This window comes from Mesoplodon mirus (assembly GCF_964341445.2).
Source record: "Mesoplodon mirus genome assembly, chromosome: 12".
NCBI classification, from domain to species: Eukaryota; Metazoa; Chordata; class Mammalia; order Artiodactyla; family Ziphiidae; genus Mesoplodon; species Mesoplodon mirus.
In genome coordinates, this window is record NC_138988.1 from 21,385,694 (window position 1) to 21,410,792 (window position 25,099).

At 41.8% G+C, this 25,099-nt stretch overlaps 1 protein-coding gene across 1 annotated transcript; it reads right to left on the minus strand.

Annotated features, from left to right (window-relative positions):
- Window positions 1-1,101: 1,101 nt before the first annotated feature.
- On the minus strand, window positions 1,102-24,454 carry ARL6IP5 (ARF like GTPase 6 interacting protein 5). The gene is made up of 3 exons (XM_082639424.1): window positions 23,989-24,454; window positions 4,860-5,077; window positions 1,102-2,900 (listed from the first exon to the last, which is right to left on the minus strand). Exons 1-3 carry the CDS (start codon window positions 24,162-24,164, stop codon window positions 2,728-2,730), a joined length of 567 nt encoding a protein of 188 aa, XP_082495550.1. The 5' UTR covers window positions 24,165-24,454; the 3' UTR covers window positions 1,102-2,727.
- Between the last annotated feature and the right edge of the window lie 645 nt (window positions 24,455-25,099).

Below are 25,099 nucleotides of genomic sequence, written 5' to 3' on the forward strand. Positions count from 1 at the left end.
TTCTCATGCTTTTGCTTTCATTGACCCTCCTATGGAGTATCCTGAGAGACTCCACAAAAATCTTCCAGACAATTCCATCCCCAGTGTCCTTTCTTTTTCCAAGTTCCTAGAGCCCATAATTATCCATTCAAGTCTTTAGGTGCACAGAATCTGAAATTTTGTACTGAAGTGGCATGAACCTTAGAAATCAGGAAATCACACTTTGTTGCTTTTTCTGTCTTCATCACCTGAGCAAATAATTGGCACCTGCCTTCTTTCTCTTTTTATATAATCATAGGTGGTACATCACAGGCAAAACAGGCTAGGAGAGAATGGACTTAATGGGGACAAACAATATATTATTTTGAAGGACAAGCCATGGGAAAGAAATATGGTGTTTCCATTTTTTAAAGATAATTCAGTGGGTACAAAAGTATCCAAATTTAAATAGTTATAATTTTCAATCAAGTAACTAATTTTAGAATGCCCCAAGGCTGAGAGTTTTGTTTTCTCTTACTTTACCATTTCTATAAAGCATCCTTGCATACAAAGCCAGATGGTTTAAAAAACGCTGCGATAAATAAAACTTTTAAAGTGCCTAGCATATTCTGCGTTTAAGGTGCTAAACTCTGATGGGACAAAGCACTCTGAACATGTTTAAGCTTAATGTGTATCAGTGGTTGAAGTTCTGGAAGCTCTTATGTGTTTGCTTATACAGCAACAGTATTAATAAATAAGCCAGGAATTTCAGAAAGTGTGAATACTCCTGAAAGAGGACGTTACTTTTAGATGTGCAAAAAGAAAAGATGATCCAGATTCAAGTTTACTGCCTCATTACACAGGTTTTGTCAAGAAACAGGTGAAGCCATTCATATTATGCTTTTTTTCTATTCACCCACTCCCACCCTAAAAATCTTAACTGAAAATTTTAACTTGTTTTTAAAGTAAATAATTTATAGCATTTCCATGCTAGAGTTTTCTATTATATTCTGACCACCAACCATTAGTAATTGTAATGAGTATGTTTTTTTCATTCACGTCATCACTTTCTCCAAATTTACTGCATTTAGTCCACAGATTTCACCATGTAGAAAATGCGTCTAAAATAAGTATAAGCCCATGTCAGGTTTAAAAAAGGATTCCATTAGTATTCGGTTTTATTCTGGCTGGAAATTAATAAAGTATTAAAGTTTTATTAACAGTATTTGAAACACAAGCTGTTTTTTGCCGCAGAGAGAATATTTGCATGCTTATAGGGCTGTCACTGAGTTTCTCAGACATTTAACTCAGATGTACAGTAAATAAAATCTCACCCCCCCAAAAAAAATCTTTGATAAATTTTATTCATATTTGGCTGTGGGTACAAATTCCAGGCCATGTATGTGAAGTCATGGTGATATCGCTTTGCTAGAGAGAAAGGCTACAGGTTGGCTAAGAAATTAAAATGCAAGAAAAAAGCAGGAGCGGCATATGCATTGCTTCTTATTCTAGGATATGCAGGGTCTCTTCAATAAGTACTGCTCCAAACGTCTTCCTAATTCCATGCTAGGGAAAGCTAAATATTTTCTATTCATCTATGAAATCACTCAATTGGCAAGGAAAACATGTTGTATCATCTATTTCTAAATACATGGAAAGTGAAAGGAAGAAAGAAAATATAAACTCATGCTATCTTAATTCTAATGTCTAGCTATAAAAACATATAATTGTACCAAGTGCTATCTAATATTTTTATGAACTGCAGAAGCTGATGATCACTCCCATTTTTGAAGGTCTTTTTGCTTGGTCATCTAAAGATGCTTTTCAGATTTCAAAAGATCAGCTATTATTATCCTCTTTCTGCCCCTAAGGAATTAGTAAAATGCACGTTCATTTCCTTCTTTCTAAATGTTCCAGTTAAAAACTAAACAGTGAAGAAAAAAGGGAAACATTATCTTGGACACCTTTTTGTCATTATAACAACAAAAACTGTGCAATAGAAACTCAAGTTTTATTCTGATTTTTTTGTTTGTTTTTTAACAAGACTGTCAAGAATAATACAGGTTACAGAGCTGTAACCTCCTTAAAGAAGATGATATTTAGTTTGCAACAAATGCCTTCTAGTGAGAACATATTACTAGCACTTCAAAAATTTACAAAAGGTTGACAAAATATTCTCCTAAACAGCTAGCTTTATAGTTATAAACAAAATAGAAACAACTGGTTTATCCACTGCACATCAAACAGGAGGCAAAGTGATCGAGATCATCTTTGATTTTAAAGAATAATAAAAACTACTTTATACCCCACATATTATAATCCTAAGGAAGGAATATTTTTGAAGGATGCTGAGGGGGATTAAAACAGGCTAATGCATGATATCATCTCCTTCAGTAGTCTTTTCATTTACTCATATTGCCTTGATCCTTTACAATTACTTTTTTCCTACAAGACAACCATATTGTTGCTGTACAGTCCATAGCTCTTTTCTTTTATTCCCCTTAAGAAATAAGTGCGACCCATTTCCTATCAGCTTTCATAAACACACTTGAAACTTCAGACATAATAGGAGGGTGGTTTCTTTCAGTATGAGGCCTTTTCTCTGTAACAGCAGAGATGAGAACAGGGTGGCCTCTCCGTGCGTGCTGCCATGGATAGCTGGATGGTTTGTGCACCTCGTATTTCAAAAACACAAACGGAAAGTAGGTCTGGACAAGGACAAACTGCAACTCGATTTCTGCTGCAACCCTATCGGCAGGTCAGCTCTATTTACTCCTTCACTTTACTGATATAGTCAGTGAACTTGCTGATGTTTTCTTCCTGCTGTTCTAGGGCATCCAGGACAATGCCCATGGGCGTCCTCTTCAGACCGATTCCCTCCATTTTATTCTCCAGTTTGTTCTTGAGGTTCCGGAGTCTCAGCGATGCGTGGATAAACATCACTACAGGGAAGTGAAACGTGGTTAGCATCAAAGCAATGGTTCTCTGTTTCCCTTCACACTTGTAGCAAAAACTTTCTCTGTTAGCTACAGTCCAGTCTGGTTCTCTCATTGACCCAAGTCCCCACATGGATCCTTGGACTTTATATAAAGTATTCTTTATGTGTGCAGGAAAATGTTGTGTCCAGCAGGAAGGACCATAATCTGGCTGCCACTCTCTTCCCTTCACTCATGGATATCATTACCTTTCAGATGCTACTTAAATGCCCTGAAATTCCAAGTGAATCCATGCGATTCCAACTTCACTAAAAAGCAACTGAACACTAAGCTTTCCAGAAAAGAGCTCATGCTCAGTTCAGGGATTACCTGTATTTTGTCCCTGCAGGAGGCATGCAGGTGAAGTCCTCTTAGGAAATGTCTCCTATGGGGCAGTTTTCCATAGTGTTGGATATAGATGTCTAGATAAAAAGCTAAGGGTTTTATGGGCCTTATGTAACCTGGTGTTCCCCAGATTTGCCTGAATATTAAGAATTACCTGAGTTTGTTTATAAAGATTCTCTGGCCTCTCTCCTGGACCTTCTGAACCAGAATCTTAAACGGATGGTCCTGGGGGTCTGTATTTTAAACAGACACACTGGGTGGTCTGCACCAGCAGTTTTCAAACTTCTGTGTGCATACAAATCACCTGGAGAGACGGTTAAGTAGGCAAATTCCCAGTCTTCACCACCTAAAATTCAGACTGTTAAGACTGAGGTAGGATGCCAGAATGTAACATTTCAGTAATCATTGTGGATGCTTCTGACGTAGGCGATTTTGGACCTTCATTTTGAGAGGCACTGATGTGTGTTCTCTCTGGAGGCTCCTAATCTAGAGTGGCCATTAGAAACACTTGAGAAGCTTTCTAAAAATACAGGTTCTGTGGGCACCGCTGTGGACCCAAAGAATCAAGATCTCCAAGGGATGTAGCTGGCAAATTTATATTTTTAAAAATCATCCTGGATGATCCTCACAATCATCAAAGTTTGGGAATCACTGATATTGTCTCATTTCCTTCTGTTATAGACGAGTGAACTACAGCCCATAGAGGATCACTGGTCCAGATCACATGGCTGGTTTCCAGCAGGCCTAGGAATAGAAACCTGGACCCTTGACTCTTGACTTCTGATACATTTCATTACCGTGGCTTGTGTTTTACAAGCTGTGCATTTAAGCAGAATCACTGAAATACTAAGCCTGTAGCACATAAAGAAAACCTGAAGAGCATTTCAAAAAGTCTGAATTTACTGATTCAATTATTTTATCCAGTAAGGTATGAGATTCACATATAAATATTCTGGGCTTAATCTAACAAACCTTAAACAAGCAATTGATTTTATTTAATGGTATAGCGGCACACGTGAAATGCTATTAAAAGTTAAAGGGATATTCCTGTCACTTAATACACTATAATTTTAATCGGATTTCTCTTGATGAGACTGGAATTTTATCTGTTCTCTATTTCAGGCTTCAAGTGCTTGGGAATGTCGGTAAACAATGCATGTAGACTTTAGAAAATGTCTATTTCTCTTCACCAGAATTGGAGTACTTGGTATCTATATTCTGGGCCAACTTAAAAACTTTCAACACTAATTATGATCTTCTGAGTAAGTAGAGAGTAAACATCCATTTCTCTGTCACCACAGGATGCCTGGCATTGAATGACTGAGAACAGATATCAGAAAAATCTGGATTCCAGTGCAGGCTATACCACTTTCCTGCTGTATGACTTGCGATCCGTATTTGTTTTGTTTACTGTAGTTGTGCAATTAATGGACTATTAGGCCTTGATCTGCTGTTTCAGAAAATTCTGATAATTTTGTAGACCTGCCAACACACCTCAGAAACAGGTTAGGTTCTTCCCACTGAACGATCGCGCCTACCTTTCTTTATGATATAAGGAAAGGAAGACCCAGGTTCACTTACACAGCAAAGGAAAAGTGATACCAAACACAAAGACCATGACTCCCCCAAACATGGATATGAGGAAGTAGCTGGCTAGCATGACCACCATGACAAACGTTGTGGGGTACTGCTTCTTCATCCGGCGGAGGATGTCTTTATTCTGGGCTGCCCACACAAAGCCCGTGAACACCAGCACCACCACGATGCCTCCAAGAATCATGTTGAAGGGGCTCAGGAACCTGGGATATGAAAAAAGAGGGAGCCCAGGTCAGGAGGAAGAAGATGAGGAAGAGGAGGAAGAGTAACAACGAAGTACTTACTTAAGCCTTTTATGTAAGTTGTCTCATTTAATCGTATCTTGATGAGGTAGATGCTATCAATTTACTTCTCAAAGGAAAAAACTTAGGCACAGAGGTTAGAAAATGGTGGAGCAAAGATTCACACCGAGGCAGTGTGACTCCCACCAAACAGCCCGTCTCAATAGAGGCCCAGCATTTTAAAAGACTAGAGCCCCTCTCTTGGATGGGCTGTCTTTAGCTTTTATACATTCTGGGCTCTAGTACACGTTGATTGTATTTTCTGAGCTCCAAGGGCTTATTTAAATCCTCCTAGAAGCTGCCATGCTAGATGAATGTGGAGTACAGGTCACACAGTGGGCTCCATGAGCCCGATCCAGTCTGCAGTCACACTTGTGTTTGGACTGTGCAATAATTTTTCAAACTTTTACTTGAATCCCAATGTGTTTTTTTTTTTTAAATCCATAAATCTTGGGATTTCTTGCTTCTCCTGGAAACAAGAAAATCTCACAAAACTGGGCCCAGTTTCCCATGTCAGCCACTGGCTGGAGTGCCTTCTCATTTAGATAGAATAAATGCTCTCCATTTAGCCTCAGCCCTCACCCCCCATCCCCAATATCTATGGCATCTCTGACACAGAGGCCCCCAGTGAGCTGCCATTAATATTGTTTTTCTAATAGCTGCCCTGCACTGCTCTCTTACATAAGGTGCCTGGCCCATGGAGGCATTTGGGTTTATGACTCCTGGCATAGAGAGGCCATTATAATTCTTTAAAAGGCCCAGAGTATCATTAGGAGATGGGTCATCAACTGAGATTAACAAGCATAGAACCTCCAGTTTCATTGTTACATGAAGCAAAGGTTACTCTACTATTGATAATGGGGGAAACACATTATAAAGAGGAAATTTAGATCAAGTATTTCATAAGTGAGAATGACTGGGCATTGTAGCCCCACTCAGCCCAACCCTCCCACCCCACTGTGTGTACAGAATCCTTAACAAGACATTTGTGGTCAGCAAGTATGATGAATTACTAACTTTTTACCCTTCTAAGAGGCTAATGAGCATTTTGCTTGGGAAGGACAAGGAGGGTCAGTGTGTTATCATCATGCTCTGAATATTAACATCACTGATTTGGAAGACAGGATAATGAAAAGTGATGCCCAGAGCTTACTTCCTCTGAAATAGAACAGATGAAGGAGTCATATTCATATTGGGATGCATGTTTAGGACAATTAAGATTCTTTTTAAAAAAATGCCTTTAAATTTTAGCTCTGATTCTGCCTCCTGAAACACAAAAGCTATTTTAAATAGTTTCAAATAGGAGTGAAAGTATTGCATATCTTAATGGGTGAAATCAGGGACATAAGTTATGTCAAACTTCTTTGAAAAAGTAAAAAATTTTTACCAAAATGCATGGAGTTAAACAGTGGTAAAAGTAGTAGCACGTAACTTAAAATTAACCCCTACAATAATAAGTTGCTTATTTCATTCAGAACTCTTGCAAATACTTATACCCTTCAAGGCAAAAATCTCCTCTTTAGACTAGTCTAAGGAAGTGAATAAAAATGCAAAGACTGAATTGTAACAGTAGTCACACAAGTGGTATTTATGATTTATAACCTTTAGAAACAACCTATGTGGCCAACAGTTTACTAAATGGTGGCATATACAACTGTCTTCAAAAAGTCAAAGTATACTTAATAATGTGGGAAGACAATAATATATTGATTGGGTAAAAGCAACAATTTTCTCTGGTAGGTGGATTTAGCACCTACATTATATAACTCAGAAGTAGAAATTTTTGCAATTCGTGAATTATTTTGTAATCAGAAATAAAATGAACATATAAAAAATGAAATATAAAGACGTAAAAGGGGATCTCCCTGGTGGTCCAGTGGTTAAGAATCCGTCTTGCAATGCAGGGGACACGGGTTCGAGCCCTGGTCAGGGAACTAGGATCCCACATGTGGCGGGGCAACTAAGCCCGCATACCGCAACTACTGAGCCCGCTCACCTCAACGAGAGAGCCTGCACGCTGCAAGCTACAGAGCCCACGCGCTGCAATGAAAAGATCCTGCGTGCCACAGCTAAGACCCGATACAGCCAATAAAAATAAATTAAAAAATAAATTAAATAAAAAATAAATTTAAAAAAATAAAATAAAAAAAACTGATCTTTAAAAGAAAAAGAAAAGAAAAAAAAGACTATGGGATGGTTAATTCAAAAAAAAAAAAAAGATATAAAAGTAACTGCTCCTCAGCCCCACAACGCCGGCTTGGGACAGGCCAACTCCAACAGTCCAATCTTACTTTGCCTCATCTCTCCAATAACATTAATGCAATTTCAATTCATATGCACAGCCAAGCTCTTCCTTCTCCCATCCAAACCTTGGTTTCCTGCCCATTCTCTAGATCCTCTTGTAACCAATCCACCACCCGCCCCACAAGCTTTCCCACCATCCAGCACACGGGCTAGTCTATCTGTCCTCCTCCCTCAGTTTTTTATTATTTAGGTCTCTTCATCTCTTTGTTCTTTTTTCTTTTCTTTTTCACAGTTTTATCTGGCTTATACCCTGTCTCCAGCTTTGACCCTGGAATTGGTTTGGGAAAGACAAAAATTTCCTTATAGGTCTGGGGAAGGGAAGACTTGGACAGGGCCAAAACGAAATCCTCTTTACCAAGTGGTAGGGAGAGTGGGTAGAGAGGCTCAGAAACTCTCACCGATTAATAAATTTCAATTCTAGCACCAAAAAGATTCCGAGAGAAATGATACCAAAAGACTCCGGTAGTTATACTGGGTAATAGGATCATGGGTAATGTATTCCCATTTGCTTATTTCTATTTTCCTATTTTTTCAGTAGCCATGTATTACTTGAAAATTAAAAAAAATTGATATTTAAAAAGAAATGGGGGAAAGGTGCGTGGAGGAGACAAACCCTTTTACACAGCCTTGATGTTGACAAAATCAACATTAACTCAAAGAAGCACAGCAGAGGGTTCAAGTTTAGGAAACTCCTTTGCATAAGCTGCAAATAGGAGATGGCTGGTGGGTGGCAAAGTGTCAAAGGTCTCCGGCTCAGTTCTTCCTAGAATATCTGTTAAAACAATAATTCACGAGGTGTAGCATATAATAAAATGTATGCCAAGCTGTTTCTATTTTTCTCGGGATAAGTGAGGTAGATACCTAGGCTGAATGTCTAAATAAAGCCCAGGACAAAGAACAATGAAAAATCCAGGCCTGACTCAAGCAATTCCAAATTTGCTTTTCACCTGTTCCTGTTGCTCATGTTCAAGGGAAAAGAACAGAAGTGGTTTTAGCTTACCACATGCCCAGCCATGATCTGTAATTAAACCAAAGTTCCAAGCTGGAAAAAATGAACAAAGTTACTTGGAGCAGAAATGATTTTCTTCCTTACTCCGCTTAAGGGCAATTCCATTCTAAGAAAGGGTAAAATGCACACTACTCCCACTGCCCAGGCACCTCCCTCTATTTTGGAGCAAAATAAAAGAGACCACCCTCCAGAGATTAATTTCATTTTCCAGTGAGTGCAGGAGTTTGGGAACCAGTTCTTGACTGAGATGAGTAAAGCTGTTGGGTTCTTAGTGACGTCAGTCACAATGAAGCCCAGGGACCTTTAGGACAAAACTTCCATAAATGTGCCACCCCAGCTTTCATGTGGACAATTGCCATTGGGCTCGATGGGTGCCATTTCATTTTTTGGTAGTCTGTGAATGAGAGAGAGGGAGGAAGGGAGGAAGGAAGATAGAGGGGAGCAAAGGAGAGAGGGAGAGAAAAGAGAGCGAGATCGTGATTTTCTATCTGTTGAAAATAGGACCTAGTTTTACAAATCAAAAACAATGTTTTTCTATTGTGAGTTAAAAATATATACTTACATACATATGTATCCTATCCAATTAAAAAGTTGATAGATAAATGTAATAGTTAAAAATTCTGGTGGAATCACTGACAGTTGTATAAAGGTTTAGAATCCCATCACAGAATCCTGTAGCAGACTCGTCAAAGAGGAATCATCCCAGTCCCATTAAACAGATGCATAAACTGAGGCCCAGGGCAGTGAAGAAACATAGTCAAATGGATCCAGGGGGAGAAAAACAGTGCCAGTTGATGTAATTGTGACAGCAATTCATAATATAACCCATTCTGTGTTGTTAACCAGCTTCAGAGATCTCCCCCCTCAACCATTTTAGAACCCTATCCTTCCAGTTGGGGTAAGCAGCTAAGGATCATTCTGGGAAATCCATGAGCATTCTCCTTTCTCTCTAAAGGAAGGCAGCTATGAGCAGCTGTGGACACAAGTCCTAAACTTGCCAACATGACTCAGCTAGCTATAGCTATAATTTCAGCACAAGTTGCTAAAAAAAAAAAAAAAAAAAAATCTTGGCCAACCGCAGAATTTTAGAGCTAGGATGGATCTTGGAAACACACCTCATTCTACACAGAAGCAAGGTAAGGAATAGATAAGTTAATAAATTTGCCCCAAGGCCACCAATTGCAGTGCTGGTGATAAAAGTTTACCCAAACAGAGATCTTCAGATCGACTCAAGTGCACGTTTGGTAATGCCTGCCATGCTGTGATGCCAACAAGAGCCAAAGAGGTGGTGAAATGTTTTCTGAGCAGCAGAAGTAGCTTTGCACTGAGTTCCAATTTTCTAACCCAAAAAAGCTATTTTGGCAGTTTGGTTCCTGAGGAAGCCTGACTCACCAAGAAAGGGGGGAACAGTTTACTCACAGTGCACTTCTCTAAATTGGTGATGTTTTTCTGAGGTTCTTAAACAACCAGAGGGGTCACTGCCAATATGAATCCACCCATCCGTTTTCTTGCTTCTCATCACTCTTAGGATCAAAACAGGATTCTTTCCACATTCTACAAGGCCCCTCAGGGTCTGGCCCCTTCTTGCCTCTGCAGCCAGGGTATGTAGTTTGTACCTGGGACAATGGGGCTGAGCTGAGGGCGTAAATGGGGCCGGAAATTCAGGTCACACTTCACCCACCAAGCCTGCAATTTGGCTTAAGCTGCATCTCCCAGGACGAAGGGACAATTTTAATCATCAGTATAAGGGATGGCTAAGGGGTACAGCATCTCTGCCTGTCAGCTTTCTCATACCACCGCCTCCTGATCCTGCACGCCATCTGCTGGCATTCCTATCTGTCTCTAGAACTTACCCTGCCCCTGGCCATCACAGGCCCGAGCACAAGCCGTTCTTTCTGCCTGATTCACTCCTATCTTCTTCGAATCTCAGCTTAATCAGCTTTTTCTCAGCCTCTCTGACCACATCCTGGCACCGTCCGCCTCTTCTTCATGGCTCTGAACCCAGTGGCAGTTTGATATCTATTTGAATGAATATTGGATCAATGTCTCTGACTCCCATTAGAGACTAAGTGCTATGAGGGCAGGGACCGTGACATTTTCTCCCCAGCACTTGGCACAGTGGCTGGCACAGAGCAGGAGTTCAGTACAAATTTGTAGAAAGAAAGAAAAAGGGGAAGTAAGAATCTAGCACATTTTCATGTTATTTAAAGTAAGCTCAGCAACTTTCTATGGCCACGAATTAAGTGACAAGAGATTTATCTTGGACAAATCGCGATGATTCTCACCGTACACTAAGTATTACTGTAGAAATGGTCCCCGTCTTTGTACCTTCACAGAGTTGTGATGAAAGGAACAAAACAAAAACCGAAAGTAAGAAAAACTCCTATGCAAACATAGGAGATAATCAGATGAAATCACAGGGCCCTTGGGCGCTCTGGAAGGAGGAATCTTTGTAAGTTCTGTCACTAGTGCTGGCTGGGGGCCAGGAGGGAGAGTGGGTGGGACAGAGAGAGATTCATCCGCCTGCAGACCTGTCTATACAGGCCCTCTTGCTCTTGGATTCCTCAGATAATCCCAGCCCGTCTTCTGTGGTTATTTTGGTTTCCCAACACGGCTTCCTTCCTGGCGGCTTCCTTCCTGGCAAGAACTATCTTTGACTATAAAGGATAAATGGAAATGTACAAATCAGTTTTGAGTAAATGTGATCAGTGTCTCCTGGACCTAATGATCACAGGCAGTTAAGGTGGGGCAGGGGTCAGACTCTTTTGTCGCAGAAAGGTTAAAGTAACCTAACCTTGAGATTTTCCTAACCAACTGAATCGGCTCAGCTCATAGTATTTATTGTGTACTCGCTGTGTACTGAATACTTATCACACCGTGTGTATTGGTCCCATCAAACTAATCATATCCAAATGATCCACTGTCTTGGTAGCAGGTGGCATGTAAAAAGTATCCATTCTAAGACATATGAACCTCCGTGTTTTCTTTTGTATTTATCAAGCTCATTGCTGGCTTTATTTATTTATTTATTTATTAAAAAAAATTTTTTTTTGGGGGGGCGGTACGCGGGCCTCTCACTGTTGTGGCCTCTCCCGTTGCAGAGCACAGGCTCCGGACGCGCAGGCTCAGCGGCCATGGCTCACGGGCCCAGCCACTCCGCGGCATGTGGGGTCTTCCCGGACCGGGGCATGAACCCGCGTCCCCTGCAACGGCAGGCGGACTCTCAACCACTGCGCCACCAGGGAAGCCCTGGTTTTATTTTTAATAAACAACAACTTGGACCTGGGTTAGAAGCCATGAGTCTCACCCCTCCCCTAGCCATGAAGCTTCAAATAGTCACTATACAAGGAACTAATTAGGCTGCAGCAGATCCTTTTTAAACTTTTTTTACGGCAAATTTCTAAAGTTAGAGAGAATGGTATAATGAACCCTCATGTACATTGATCACTGCCTTCAACAATTAGGAACCCACAATAATCTCACAATAATGCTTTAGAACTCAAGGGGAAAGATATTTGTTTACAAACTGTTCTTTCTGAATGCTTTTAGTGGAGTTGATTAAATGGTTGTCACGTGGCAAGTTCTTACAGCACTGTGGAGGGAGGACAGGGCTTTGGACAAATGCTAATGAGCCTGGTGACACATGAACTCCCTTCCTACAAGCAGTTCCTGTCTATTTACCTACCACTAACCCCAATTTCTGCATTCCTTTTTGTTTCCTGCAGACGAGGACTTCACTGGTGGGATACAAAGCAAAGTAGTAGAAGCAGGAGCCAAAGCCCCAGTTTTCCACTTCAGATGGGCTTTCTGTCTTCCAGGTGTCTCCATTTCGCGAATGCTCCCCGGGAGAAAAGGCCAGGAAATCCTATCTATTTATGGTAAATGCTTGCAGAACGGAGATGCAGCCTACAGGTTTTTTCTTAAGATCACGGGCACGGAAGTGTTCCCTGAAACAAGAAACCAAGCTCATTACAAGAGCCAGGGGAGGATGTTATAAGTATTCTGAAGCTGAGTGATTCATTTGTCCAAAAGGAAAATAAAAAGTCTCCAGTGGTGCTGCTGAATTTGGTATAGGTCCAGTTCATCTTTTAGAATTGCAGTTCCTGTACAGAGCTCTCTGCCCCTAGTAAGGTGATTGAGAGCTTTTGTCCTCTTAGAAAGGGGAAAAAAGAAACCCCAAATCCACCTATTTACTTGAACATTTACCCAGAATCATTGTAAATCCTTATATAGGGAAAGGGGATAGAAACTACCATCTGCAGGAAATATTTTAAAAAATAAAGTGTGTATGGGGAGATGTTGAGAAGAACAAGGTTATACACATAGTGTCAGAAGATGATTTAACAAAAGAATTCTTACTTGAGGAAGAATTTTGAGATTAAAATTTCACTGAGTGTTGATAGACCTCTTAAAGTTTTGTACTCAGAAGAAACACATGACCCGCCCCAGAACGACATGTGCCAGCATGCCATGTGCCGTGCCTCAAGTGCAAATAAAAGTGCATGGAAGGTCAGGAAGAGATTAATTCTGGGAGGATTTGCGATGGCTGGGTGGACTTGTACTCCTGCTGGTATCCTCAGAGCATCAACAGTATCTGGCAAGTAGCAGGTGCTCAGTAAATATTTGTCCAACTGAGTAGAAGGTATCTGTGCTGCAGGTGAGGATGGTTCCATTTAATAATCCTTTCCCCATCCATATACTCAATGCCTCTCCCATTTTGACACCAGAGAGTTTTGCGATTTGGCATCATAATGTATAGGGGAGATCAGGTAAGTCAGGTTGAAAATGACGTGTGTTTATTATATATGTGTATGTTTCTGTGCACTTGTATAAAAATTAATTCTTACATGTTCAGCATCCTCTTGGTGCCTCTATAAACATGGTGAAGGCAGGAACCACAGCTGTCTCATTCTCCACTGTATCTACCAGCACGGTGCCTGAGAAATTGGTAAGTGCCTCATATTCTTTGTGGAGTGAACAAATGAAACAACACAAATAGAATAAGATTGTAGAATTGGCTGATGAATCTCAGAAACATTTCCACTAGGTTTCAGCATGTTTATGCAATTGATTTCATCTGCAAAGGTTTTAATACATTCCCATCCATCCGAGGGCTCTCTGATTCTTTTCTTCCTCTACCAGCTAGAAACTTGGTTTTTCTTCCTTTTTGCAGGAAAAGGGGCAAACAATCTGCCCATTTCTTAAAACCAGATGCTGATGGCTACCAGCCTAGAGCATATTATGGGACCACACTCATTTTTTTTAAAAATTATTTTTATTTTTTGGCTGTGTCAGGTCTTAGTTGTTGCACGCAGCATCTTTCCTTGTGGCATGTGGGGTCAGTAGTTGTGGCACGTGGGCTTAGTTGCCCTGTGGCATGTGGGATCTTAGTCTCCCGACCAGGGATCAAACCAGCGTCCCCCTCATTGCAAGATGGATTCTTAACCACTGGATAACCAGGGAAGTCCTGGGACCACACTCATTTTGAAAAGATTACAGTAATACTCTTTTCAGATAGAAGAAACTCCTTACCATCTCAAGCAACTAAAAGTAAAAAGTGGTAACTCTAGTTTCCACCCAGTGGTAACACCTCCATGGGCCACATGGAGATGAAGTATCAATACTTTAGCTAAGGAGAGACCTTCAAGACGGCGGAGGAGTAAGATGTGGAGATCACCTTCCTCCCGACAAATACATCAGAAATACATCTACATGTGGAACAACTCCTACAGGACACCTACTGAACGCTGGCAGAAGACCTCAGACCTCCCAAAAGGCAAGAAACTCCCCACGTGCCTGGGTAGGGTAAAAGAAAAAAGAAAAAACAGAGACGGAAGAATAGGGACGGGACCCGCACCAGTGGGAGGGAGCTGTGAAGGAGGAAAGGTTTCCACACGCTAGGAAGCCCCTTCGCGGGTGGAGACTGCGGGTGGTGGAGGGGGGAAGCTTCGGAGCCACAGAGGAGAGCGCAGCAACAGGGGTGCGGAGGGCAAAGTGGAGAGATTCCTGCACAAAGGATGGGTGCCGACCAGCACTCGCCAGCCCAAGAGGCTTGTCTGCTCACCCGCCGGGGCGGGGGGTGCTGGGAGCTGAGGCTCGGGCTTCGGAGGTCAGATCCCAGGGAGAGGACTGGGGTTGGCTGCATGAACACAGCCTGAAGGGGCTAGTGCACCACAGCTAGCCGGGAGGGAGTCTGGGAAAAAGTCTGGACCTGCTTAAGAGGCAAGAGACCATTGTTTTGGGGTGCTCGAGGAGAGGGTATTCAGAGCACTGCTTATATGAGCTCCAGAGACGGGCGTGAGCTGTAGCTATCAGCGTGGACCCCAGAGACGGGCATGAGACGCTAAGGCTGCTACTGCCGCCACCAAGAAGCCTGTGTGTGAGCATAGGTCACTCTCCACACCTCCCTTCCAGGGAGCCTGTGCAGCCCGCCACTGCCAGGGTCCCGCGATCCAGGGACAACTTCCCCGGGAGAACGCACGGCGCAGCTCAGGCTGGTGCAACGTCACCCTGGTCTCTGCCGCCGCAGGCTCGCCCTGCAACCGTACCCCTCTCTGCCCTCGGCCTGAGTGAGCCAGAGCCCCCTAATCAGCTGCTCCTTTAACCCTGTCCTGTCTGGGCAGGAACAGACGCGCTCAGGCGACCTACATGCAGAGGCGGGCCCAGATCCAAAGCTGAACCCCAGGAGCTGTGCGAACAAAGAAGAGAAAGGGAAATCTCTCCCAGCAGCCTCAGGAGCAGCGGATTAAATCTCCACAATCAACTTGATGTACCCTGCGTCTCTGGAATACCTGAACAGACAACGTATCATCCCAAAAGTGAGGCGGTGGACTTTGGGAGCAACTGTAGACTTGGGGCTAGCTTTCTGCATCTAATTTTTTCTGGTTTTATGTTTATCTTAGTTTAGTATTTAGAGTTTATTATCACTGGTAGATTTGTTTATTGATTTGGTTGCGCTCTTCCTTTTTAAAAAAATATTTATAGATATTTGTTTTTTTTTTCCTTTTTCTCATTTTGTGAGTGTGTATATGTATGCTTCTTTGTGTGATTTTGTCTGTATAGCTTTGTTTTTACCATTTGTCCTAGGGTTCTGCCTGTCCGTTTTTGTTTTTGTATAGTTTTTAGCGCTTATTATCATTGGTGGATTTGTTCTTTGGTTTGGTTGCTCTCTTCTGTCTTTTTTTCTTTTGTTTCTTTTTTAAATTACTTTTTAATTTTTTAATACTTTTAAATTTTTTTATTTTAATAACGTTATTTTATTTTTTTCTTTCTTTATTTTTTCCTCCCTTTTCTTCTGAGCCATGTGGCTGACAGGCTCTTGGTGCTCCAGCCGGGTGTCAGGCCTGTGCCTCTGAGGTGGGAGAGCCAAGTTCAGGACATTCCTCCACCAGAGACCTCCCGGCTCCACATAATATGAAACAGCAAAAGCTCTCCCAGAGATCTCCATCTCAACGCTAAGACCGAGCTCCACTCACCAACAAGCAAGCTACAGTGCTGGACACCCTATGCCAAACAACTAGCAAGACAGAAACACAACCCCACCCATTAGCAGAGAGGCTGCCTAAAATCATAATAAGGTCACAGACACCCAAAAACACAACACTGGATGCGGTCCTGCCCACCAGAAAGACAAGATGCAGCGTCATCCACCAGAACACAGGCACCAGTGCCCTCCACCAGGAAGCCTACACAACTCCCTGAACCAACATTACCCAGTGGAGGCACACACCAAAACCAACGGGAACTATGAACATGCAGCCTGTGAAAAGGAGACCCCAAACACAGTAAGTTCAGCAAAATGAGAAGACAGAGAAACACACAGCAGATGAAGGAGCAAGGTAAAAACCCACCAGACCAAATAAATGAGGAAATAGGCAGTCTACCTGAAAAAGAATTCAGAGTAATGATAGTAAAGATGATCCAAAATCTTGGAAATAGAATGGAGAAAATAAAAGAAACGTTTAACAAGGACCTAGAAGAACTAAAGAGCAAACAAACAGGATGAACAACACAATAAATGAAATTAAAAATTCTCTAGAAGGAATGAATAGCAGAATAACTGAGGTAGAAGAATGGATAAATGACCTGGAAGATAAAATAATGGAAATAACTACTGCAGAGCAGGATAAAGAAAAAAGAATGAAAAGAATTGAGGACAGTCTCAAAGACCTCCAGGACAACATTAAACACACCAACATTCAAATTATAGGGGTCCCAGAAGAAGGAGAGAAAAAGAAAGGGACTGAGAAAATATTTGAAGAGATTATAGTTGAAAACTTCCCTAGTATGGGAAAGGAAATAGTTAATCAAGTCCAGGAAGCACAGAGAGTCCCATACAGGATAAATCTAAGGAGAAACATGCCAAGACATATATTAATCAAACTATCAAATATTAAATACAAAGAAAACATATTAAAAGCAGCAAGGGAAAAACAACAAATATCATACAAGGGAATCCCTATAAGGTTAACAGCTGATCTTTCAGCAGAAACTCTGCAAGCCAGAAGGGAGTGGAAGGACATATTTACAGTGATGAAGGAGAAAAACCTACAACCAAGATTACTCTACTCAGCAAGGATCTCATTCAGATTTGATGGAGAAATTAAAACATTTATAGATAAGCAAAACCTAAGAGAATTCAGCACCACCAAAGCAGCTTTACAACAAATGCTAAAGTAACTCCTCTAGGCAGGAAACACAAGAGAAGGAAAAGACCTACAATAACAAACCCAAATCAAATAAAAAAAATGGTAATAGGAACATACATATCGATAACTACCTTAAATGTAAATGGATTAAATGCTCCAACCAAAAGACATAGACTGGCTGAATGGATACAAAAACAAGACCCGTATATATGCTGTCTACAACAGACCCACTTCAGACCTAGGGAAACATACACATTGAAAGTGAGGGGATGGAAAAAGATATTCCACACAAATGGAAATCGAAAGAAAGCTGGAGTAGCAATTCTCATATCAGAGAAAATAGACTTTAAAATAAAGACTATTACAAAAGACAAAGAAGGACACTACATAATGATCACAGGATCAATCCAGAAAGAAGATATAACAGTTGTAAATATTTATGCATCCAGCATAGGAGCACCTCGATATATAAGGCAAATGCTAACAGCCATAAAAGGGGAAATCGACAGTAACACAATCATAGTACGGGACTTTAACGCCCCACTTTCACTAATGGACAGATCATCCAAAATGAAAATAAATAAGGAAACACAAGCTTTAAATGATACATTAAACAAAATGGACTTAATTGATATTTATAGGACATTCCATCCAGAAACAACAGAATACACTTTCTTCTCAAGTGTTCATCGAACATTCTCCAGGATAGATCATATCTTGGGTCACAAATCAAGGCTTGGTAAATTTAAGAAAATTGAAGTCATATCAAGTATCTTTTCCGACCACAGCGCTATGAGACTAGATATCAATTACAGGAAAAAATCTGTAAAAAATAGAAACACATGGAGGCTAAACAATATAGTACTAAATAACCAGACATCACTGAAGAAATCAAAGAGGAAATCCAAAAATATCTAGAAACAAATGACAATGAAAACACGACGACCCAAAACCTATGGGAGCTCCAGAGATGAGCTCTAAGGTTGTCCACTCTCACCAGTATTCTTCAACATAGTTTTGGGAGTTGTAGCCACATCAGTCACAGAAGAAAAAGAAATAAAAGGAATCCAAATTGGAAAAGAAGAAGTAAAGCTGTCACTGTTTGCAGATGACATTATACTACACATAGAGACTCCTAAAGATGCTATCAGAAAACTACTAGAGCTAATCAATGAATTTGGTAAAGTAGCAGGATACAAAATGAATGCACAAAAATCTCTTGCATTCCTATACACTAGAGATGAAAAATCTGAAAGAGAAATCAAGGAAACACTCCCATTTACCATTGCAACAAAAAGAATAAAATACCTAGGAATAAACCTACCTAAGGAGACAAAAGACCTGTATGCAGAAAACTATAAGACACTGATGAAAGGAATTAAAGATGATACAAACAGATGGAGAGATCTACCATGTTCTTGGATTGGAAGAATCAACATTGTGAAAATGACTATACTACCCAAAGCAATCTACAGATTCAAGGCCATCCCTATCAAACTACCAATGGCATTTTTCACAGAATTAGAACAAAAAATTTCACAATTTGTATGGAAACACAAAAGACCCCAAATAGCCAGTGCAATCTTGAGAAAGGAAAGCTGGAGGAATCAGGGTCCCAGACTTCAGACTATATTACTATACTACTTCAGACTGTACTGACTACAGAATCAAGACAGCATGGTACTGGCACAAAAACAGAAATATAGATCAATGGAACAGGATAGAAAGCCCAGAGATAAACCCACGCACATATGGTCATCTTATCTTCGATAAAGGAGGCAAGAATATACAATGGAGAAAAGACAGTCTGTTCATAAGTGGTGCTGGGAAAACTGGACAGCTACATGTAAAAGAATGAAATTAGAACACTCCCTAACACCATACACAAAAATAAACTCAAAATGGATCAAAGACCTAAATGTAAGGCCAGACACTGTGAAAACTCGTAGAGGAAAACACAGGCAGAACACTCTATGACATAAATCACAGCAAGATCCTTTTTGACCCACTTCCTAGAGAAATGGAAATAAAAACAAAAATAAACAAATGGGACCTAATGAAGCTTAAAAGCTTTTGCACAGCAAAGGAAACCATAAACAAGATGAAAAGACAACCCTCAGGATGGGAGCAAATATTTGCAAATGAAGCAACTGACAAAGGATTAATCTCCAAAATTTACAAGCAGCTCATGCAGCTCAATAACAAAAAAACAAACAACCCAATCCAAAAATGGGCAGAAGACCTAAATAGACATTTCTCCAAAGAAGATACACAGATTGCCAACAAACACATGAAAGGATGCTCAACATCACTAATCATTAGAGAGATGCAAATCAAAACTACAATGACGTATCACCTCACACCGGTCAGAATAGCCATCATCAAAAAATCTACAAACAATAAATGTCACAACTGAAGGGGAGGGCACTTTTTTTGTTCCAAATTATGTTTTACTAATAAAACAAGTAAAAACTGATTTATCAATCTTCACATAGTAGAGAGCAGAGATGGTGCTAAACATCCTACAATACACAGGACAGCCCCCTACAGCAAAGAATTCTACGATCCACAATGTCAGCAGCACCCAGGTGGAGAAACACTACAGAAGGGTATTTCACCAAATTTGCAAGGGCAATATGAATTAGCGAAGAGTCTGAATTCTAAGCTTTTTAAAATTGAATTTTTCCACCATAGTAATCCTAACCAATACGTAGTAAGCACTGTCAGTAACGACCCAGTTAGAATCACTCCAGGAGCATGTTGCTGTTATGTGCTGGCATGCTGCTATGTGCTTCAAAATAATTTATTCCGTTAAATATTGCCCCCGTGATCATGTTGAAACCTTATGTTCATTTATTTATTCTTTGCATTTGCCAGCTAAACATCTGCTGTATTGTAGGCCTTGGGGATACAGGGGATAAAAATAATGCTAACCACAACAACAAGAAAAAGAAAAAAATAATCGCAAACAAAACCCACAGGGACCTCCCTGGTGGTCCAGTGGTAAGACTGCGCTCCCAGTGCAGCGGGCCTGGGTTCCAACCCTGGTGAGGGAACTAGATCCCGCATGCATGCCGCAACTAAGAAGTCCGCACACCGCAACGAAGATCCCTCATGCTGCAGCTAAGAGCTGGTGCAGTCAAATTGATTGATTAATTAATTCATTCATTTAAAAACCCACAGTCTCTGGCCTCAAGGACTCAATAGTGCAGATTGAAGACAAGTGAAGAGACAAATTAAAAGCCTGTGGGGTCAATACCAGACAAGATGTGGGCACACGTGTGGGGAGTGAGGGGCAAAATCCTGTAGGGGAAGCAGGGGTAGATGAGTAAGTTGGGGACTGGTGTTTGGGTGGATGGAGCTGCTGGGATACAGATGCTATCTGTGTTTCTCCTTAAGTCAATGATAACACCAACAATGATACAAATAATAATGAAAACTCCAAAATAAATTTCGTGAAGCAAAAAGTAGGAGCCGGACACTCTTCTAAGAAACTTGCCTATATTAACTCAGATAATCCTCAGAAAAGCCCTACAATGAAGGTACTATCATTAGTCTCATTTTACAGATGAGGAACCGGAGGCAAAGCGTGGTTCAAGTGACCTACCCAAGGTCACATGGCTAGTGACTGGTAGTTGGGATTCAAAATTTACTTAACCAGGCTCTGGTGCTGAAATTCTAACTACTACTTTCTACTCTGTGAAGAGCCAGAAGATATGGCAACTGTCCCCCACAAGGACTATTAGCTAAGAGACTTAGACTTAATCTAAGAGGCAGAATAGATCTCCTGAGTGGAAGTCATATGCCTGGGAAACCATGCTTTTAGGATGAAGACCAAACTTCTAACCATGGATTACCAGGCCCTGCCTGATCAGGCCCTCAAGCACAGATCTGTCTCTATCCTAATCCCTCTTGATCTCCATCTTGGTCTGGGCAGCCCTTCCGGGTGTTTTGGAGCTGGATAATATCCACTTGGTCCTCCTCCTCCCTTCCTGCAGTCTTCATGAGCAGGCTTTCTCTATCCTTACCCGAGCCAGTTTTCAACTCAGAAGTCTTCAGACTTGAGGCTAGAGCCCTCCAACAATGACCTGGCGGTCCCTTCTGTCCAGAAGGGGACGGCACCATTGAAGAAGACACTTCCAACACAGTCCTTTCCCCGGGAAACACCCAGGCCACATTTTCATACACGCTCTACCAAGATATCATGAGATGCCAGATATCAGATGCCAGTGGAGAAGCCAGTCAAACAGCCTCCAGCACTGTTCTGACCCTCCCATCTACTGACATCACCAAAAGAGGAGAGTTGTTTAGAATGAGAAACATTCGGGCATCAACTAAGCCTCCCTGACCCTGAAGACATTTGGTTTCTTCCACCTTTAAGATATTACAATTCCAAACCTCATGACTCATAGGAAAACAGCATAGTAATTAAGAGTCTGGGGTTGTGACTTTGAGCAGGTCATTTCAACTTTCAGAGCCTCAGGTCTAATAATAACAATAATAGTAATGCAATAATAATGTCTCATCTCACTGGGTTGTATGAGGGAATTTGCTAAATTACTTAGCAAAGTACCTGGCACACAGAGCGCTCAATAAATGTTAACTTTTATTATTATTAAATTATAAAGGAAGAAAAGTGCAATCTGGAAAGAACTACAGGCTGTGCATTTGTAGATGCATAGGAAACAGCTGAAGATGTCACACCAGGTTTTACTGGGGTACAAAGGGAATCCCACACTTGGCACACAATTTTCAAAACAACTTACTAGCCTGTATCTTTTGTAAGTTTTTAAAGATAAGATTAATTAAAAAATGAAATGGCGGGTGGGATAGGGAGGGTGGGAGGGAGACGCAAGAGGGAGGGGATATGGGGATATATGTATACGTCTAGCTGATTCACTTTGTTATACAGCAGAAACTAACACAACACTATAAAGCAATTATACTCCTAAAGACATTTTAAAAAAATGAAATGGCTACTTTTCACTTTCACTTTCAAAAATTTGACTGCCAATCCCCATCTCCTATTTGAAAAGGGAAATAGGAAGGGCCAACACCCCGAACTGCCTGAGTTAGTAGGCTAAGACACCACAATGAAGGAGCTATATTTAGTCAGGGCATTCATAGTGAAAAATGAATTCCATCAAGGTAGCAAGGCTGCTGGAGCTTGTGTCTGATCTGGGCAGTATATCTATTTGAAAAGCAAGTTTTTTTGTTTTTGTTTTTGTTTTTTTTTCTGTACATTTGATTGGTCTCTGTCAAATCTTGCCCTATATCTAGCTTTGGGGGAGTGTACCTCAAAAAAAAAAAACAAACAAAAATGACTCCATAGCTAGACGACCAGGTAAGATGCCTTTACAAAGAAAGAGAAAAGAAAAAGAAAGCAAAACAACAGAGGCAATCCTATTTACCAGTGATTTTGTTTTAAAGAAATTTTTTTATTGTTCGGAGAAATAAGCCTTAAGCATAAACCTAGGGGAAGGTTCAGAAGGCAGCTGCTCCAGGCCTGTCTGACTCCAACTAATTTTAACTTGGCTGCCGTATAATTCAGAGTCGGTTCAGAGCCCATGCTGTCCACACACCAAGCCATTCCGAGTTGGAAATTCCTTAAGCAACACATCATGAGGATCTGTGTAATTGTCTATTCAGTCTCACAAATGAGAGTCCACTTCTGCATGGGGGCAAATATTCTGAGCCACACCCAGAAACTGTGAACTCTCCCTCTCCCCCCTGTGCTGGGTATTTGGCCCTACATCTTCTCAACAACTGTCACGTGCCCTTTGGTCAGGATTCATGTGTGATTGATCTTGGTATGCCCAAGCTTGGCACAGAGAAGTGACTCAATAAATATGCCAAAGAACAGCAAACCAACTACAGAAACCACCCTATTTGCCCTTTCCGACACCTTACAAGTTTAGATTTTTCCTTTCTCCCAGGCCAGCTTGCTTTTTCCCTCTGTGTTTGCTTTCAAATAGAAATGCCAGACACTTCTTTAATGGCAAGTGGGTTTCTTTATAAAGTCTGAGGGTGCTTTTTTTCTTTAAAGATGCATGGGATCAGCAAGATCTAGAATATCACCACCCCATCTTGCAAAAGTGAGTGAAGCATTTCTTAAAGGGTGAACTACAAGAAAAAGTGTTTTCTAGAAGAACAGGTGTTGTGTGAAATCGCATATAACAGAGGACACAATTTTAAGATCGGGTGTGAAGATAAAGAGACCATGCCTGGCAACTCCTGGAAGAAAAAAGAGCAAAAGGACACCGTTTCTAAAGTCATGGCAGACTTCACCCCACACTGGGAGATGCGCCACCAGGCTACACCCACCCTTTTGCTCCCAAGCTCAGCTCTCCCGTACAATGTGGCAGGCATTAGGCAGAGAAACCTATAAAGAGAGACGCCTCTCTGATGCCCCTTCTACACTAACACCGCAGAAGGCAGAGTCCGGATCCACACCCCGGCGTCCCAAGCCTTCCAGGGCGGCGTCCGCCCCAGCCAGCCCCAGCATAAGGTTACGCCACTTTCCTCTTTCTTCTTATTTTTAAGAGACTGGGGCGCTACAAATATCACCCCCAGCAAAAGCGTAATTGGGGCACAGAGGGAAAGAAGTCATTTTTTTCTTGCCTGAGGTTGGCAACATTTCCTCACCCCGGGACCCCCCATCACTCTTCAGCCCGAGGCGCGGAAAAAAAAAAAAAAAAAGGACCCCCAGATTGCTGCGGCCCCGCCCTGCGAACAAGTTTCCACTGGTTTGGCCGCTTGCAGTTATCGGGACAGGAGCTGGTCTTGGAGAGCGTTTACGCATCCCGGGATCTTGCACCAAGAGCCCACTCGGTGCTGACCCCGATCAGTGCCCGGGAGGGGACCCCACTTACCCCACAACGGAAATCATCATGGCAGCCACCACCAGGTAGTTGGTCTGATAATAGAGCAGGTTGCTCACCACGCGGTTGTTCCATTTGGAAATGTCCCTGAAGTCCGGCCGGGCGAAGCGGTCAGAGCCTGGGAAGAAATCGTCCCAGGCGCGGAGCGGAGCGATATTCACGTCCATGTCTCGCTTCCCAGCTTCTTGTTCTTTGCTTCTGGAATCTGGCGGCGGCGGCGGCGGCAACCGATCAGCTGAGCTGGTTTGAAGATGACAGCGGCTCTGGCTCGGTCGGCTCTGCGGTTGGTGGGCAGAGAAACAAAGGAAATTGGGAGCGGGCGGGCGTTTCTTCTCTTCTTTACTTATTGATTGGTTCTAAGTGGTTGGTTACAGGAAAACTGGGGGCCCGCAACAGAGCAAGGAGCAGAGTGCAAAACAGAGGCGAAATGACAGAAAGAAATCGGCGGACATCCCCTGTCTGAAGAGAAGTGGCAATGCCTTCCCGGGCAGTCCGAATACAGCCTGCTTTAAAATACCCCTTTTGAGGGTCTAATCTACGAATGTTGTCTGGACTTTAAGGACAATTTTTGCAGCTGTTCAGAAGCCAATCTAAGTGAAAGGCAACTATAGTGTTTCTGGAGGATGAGCTGGTTTTGAAAATTAAGTAGTTACTAACCTTTGCACATCAGAATGCAATTCACATGTTTCTCTGTCTCACCATGAGTCACTATGAGTGAAATCAGACTGGCAAAATGGGAAAGAAGGACGTGTAGAACGGAAGGGCTGGTTTGTTCTTTCACTTTTCTTCTTTGTTCTCTATCTCTGTTCTGTGGGGGCAAAATTATACAACTACAGTGCTGGTCTGATGAAGTGGGCACTCTGGTCACTTCAGCCCTGAGCTGAGCATGTTGTTTACGTTTGAAACCAAACAATGATCTGCAGTGAACTAATTGTTCTGCACCCAGTATTTTCTGGGCAGAAACGTGGATTCGACTCCAGAAAAAGCTTTCTTAGTTTTTTTCTTTCTTTTTTTTGGCTGCATTCCGTCTTCGTTTCTGCATACGGGCTTTCTCCGGTTGCAGCAAGCTGGGGCGACTATTTGATGCGGTGCACGGGCTTCT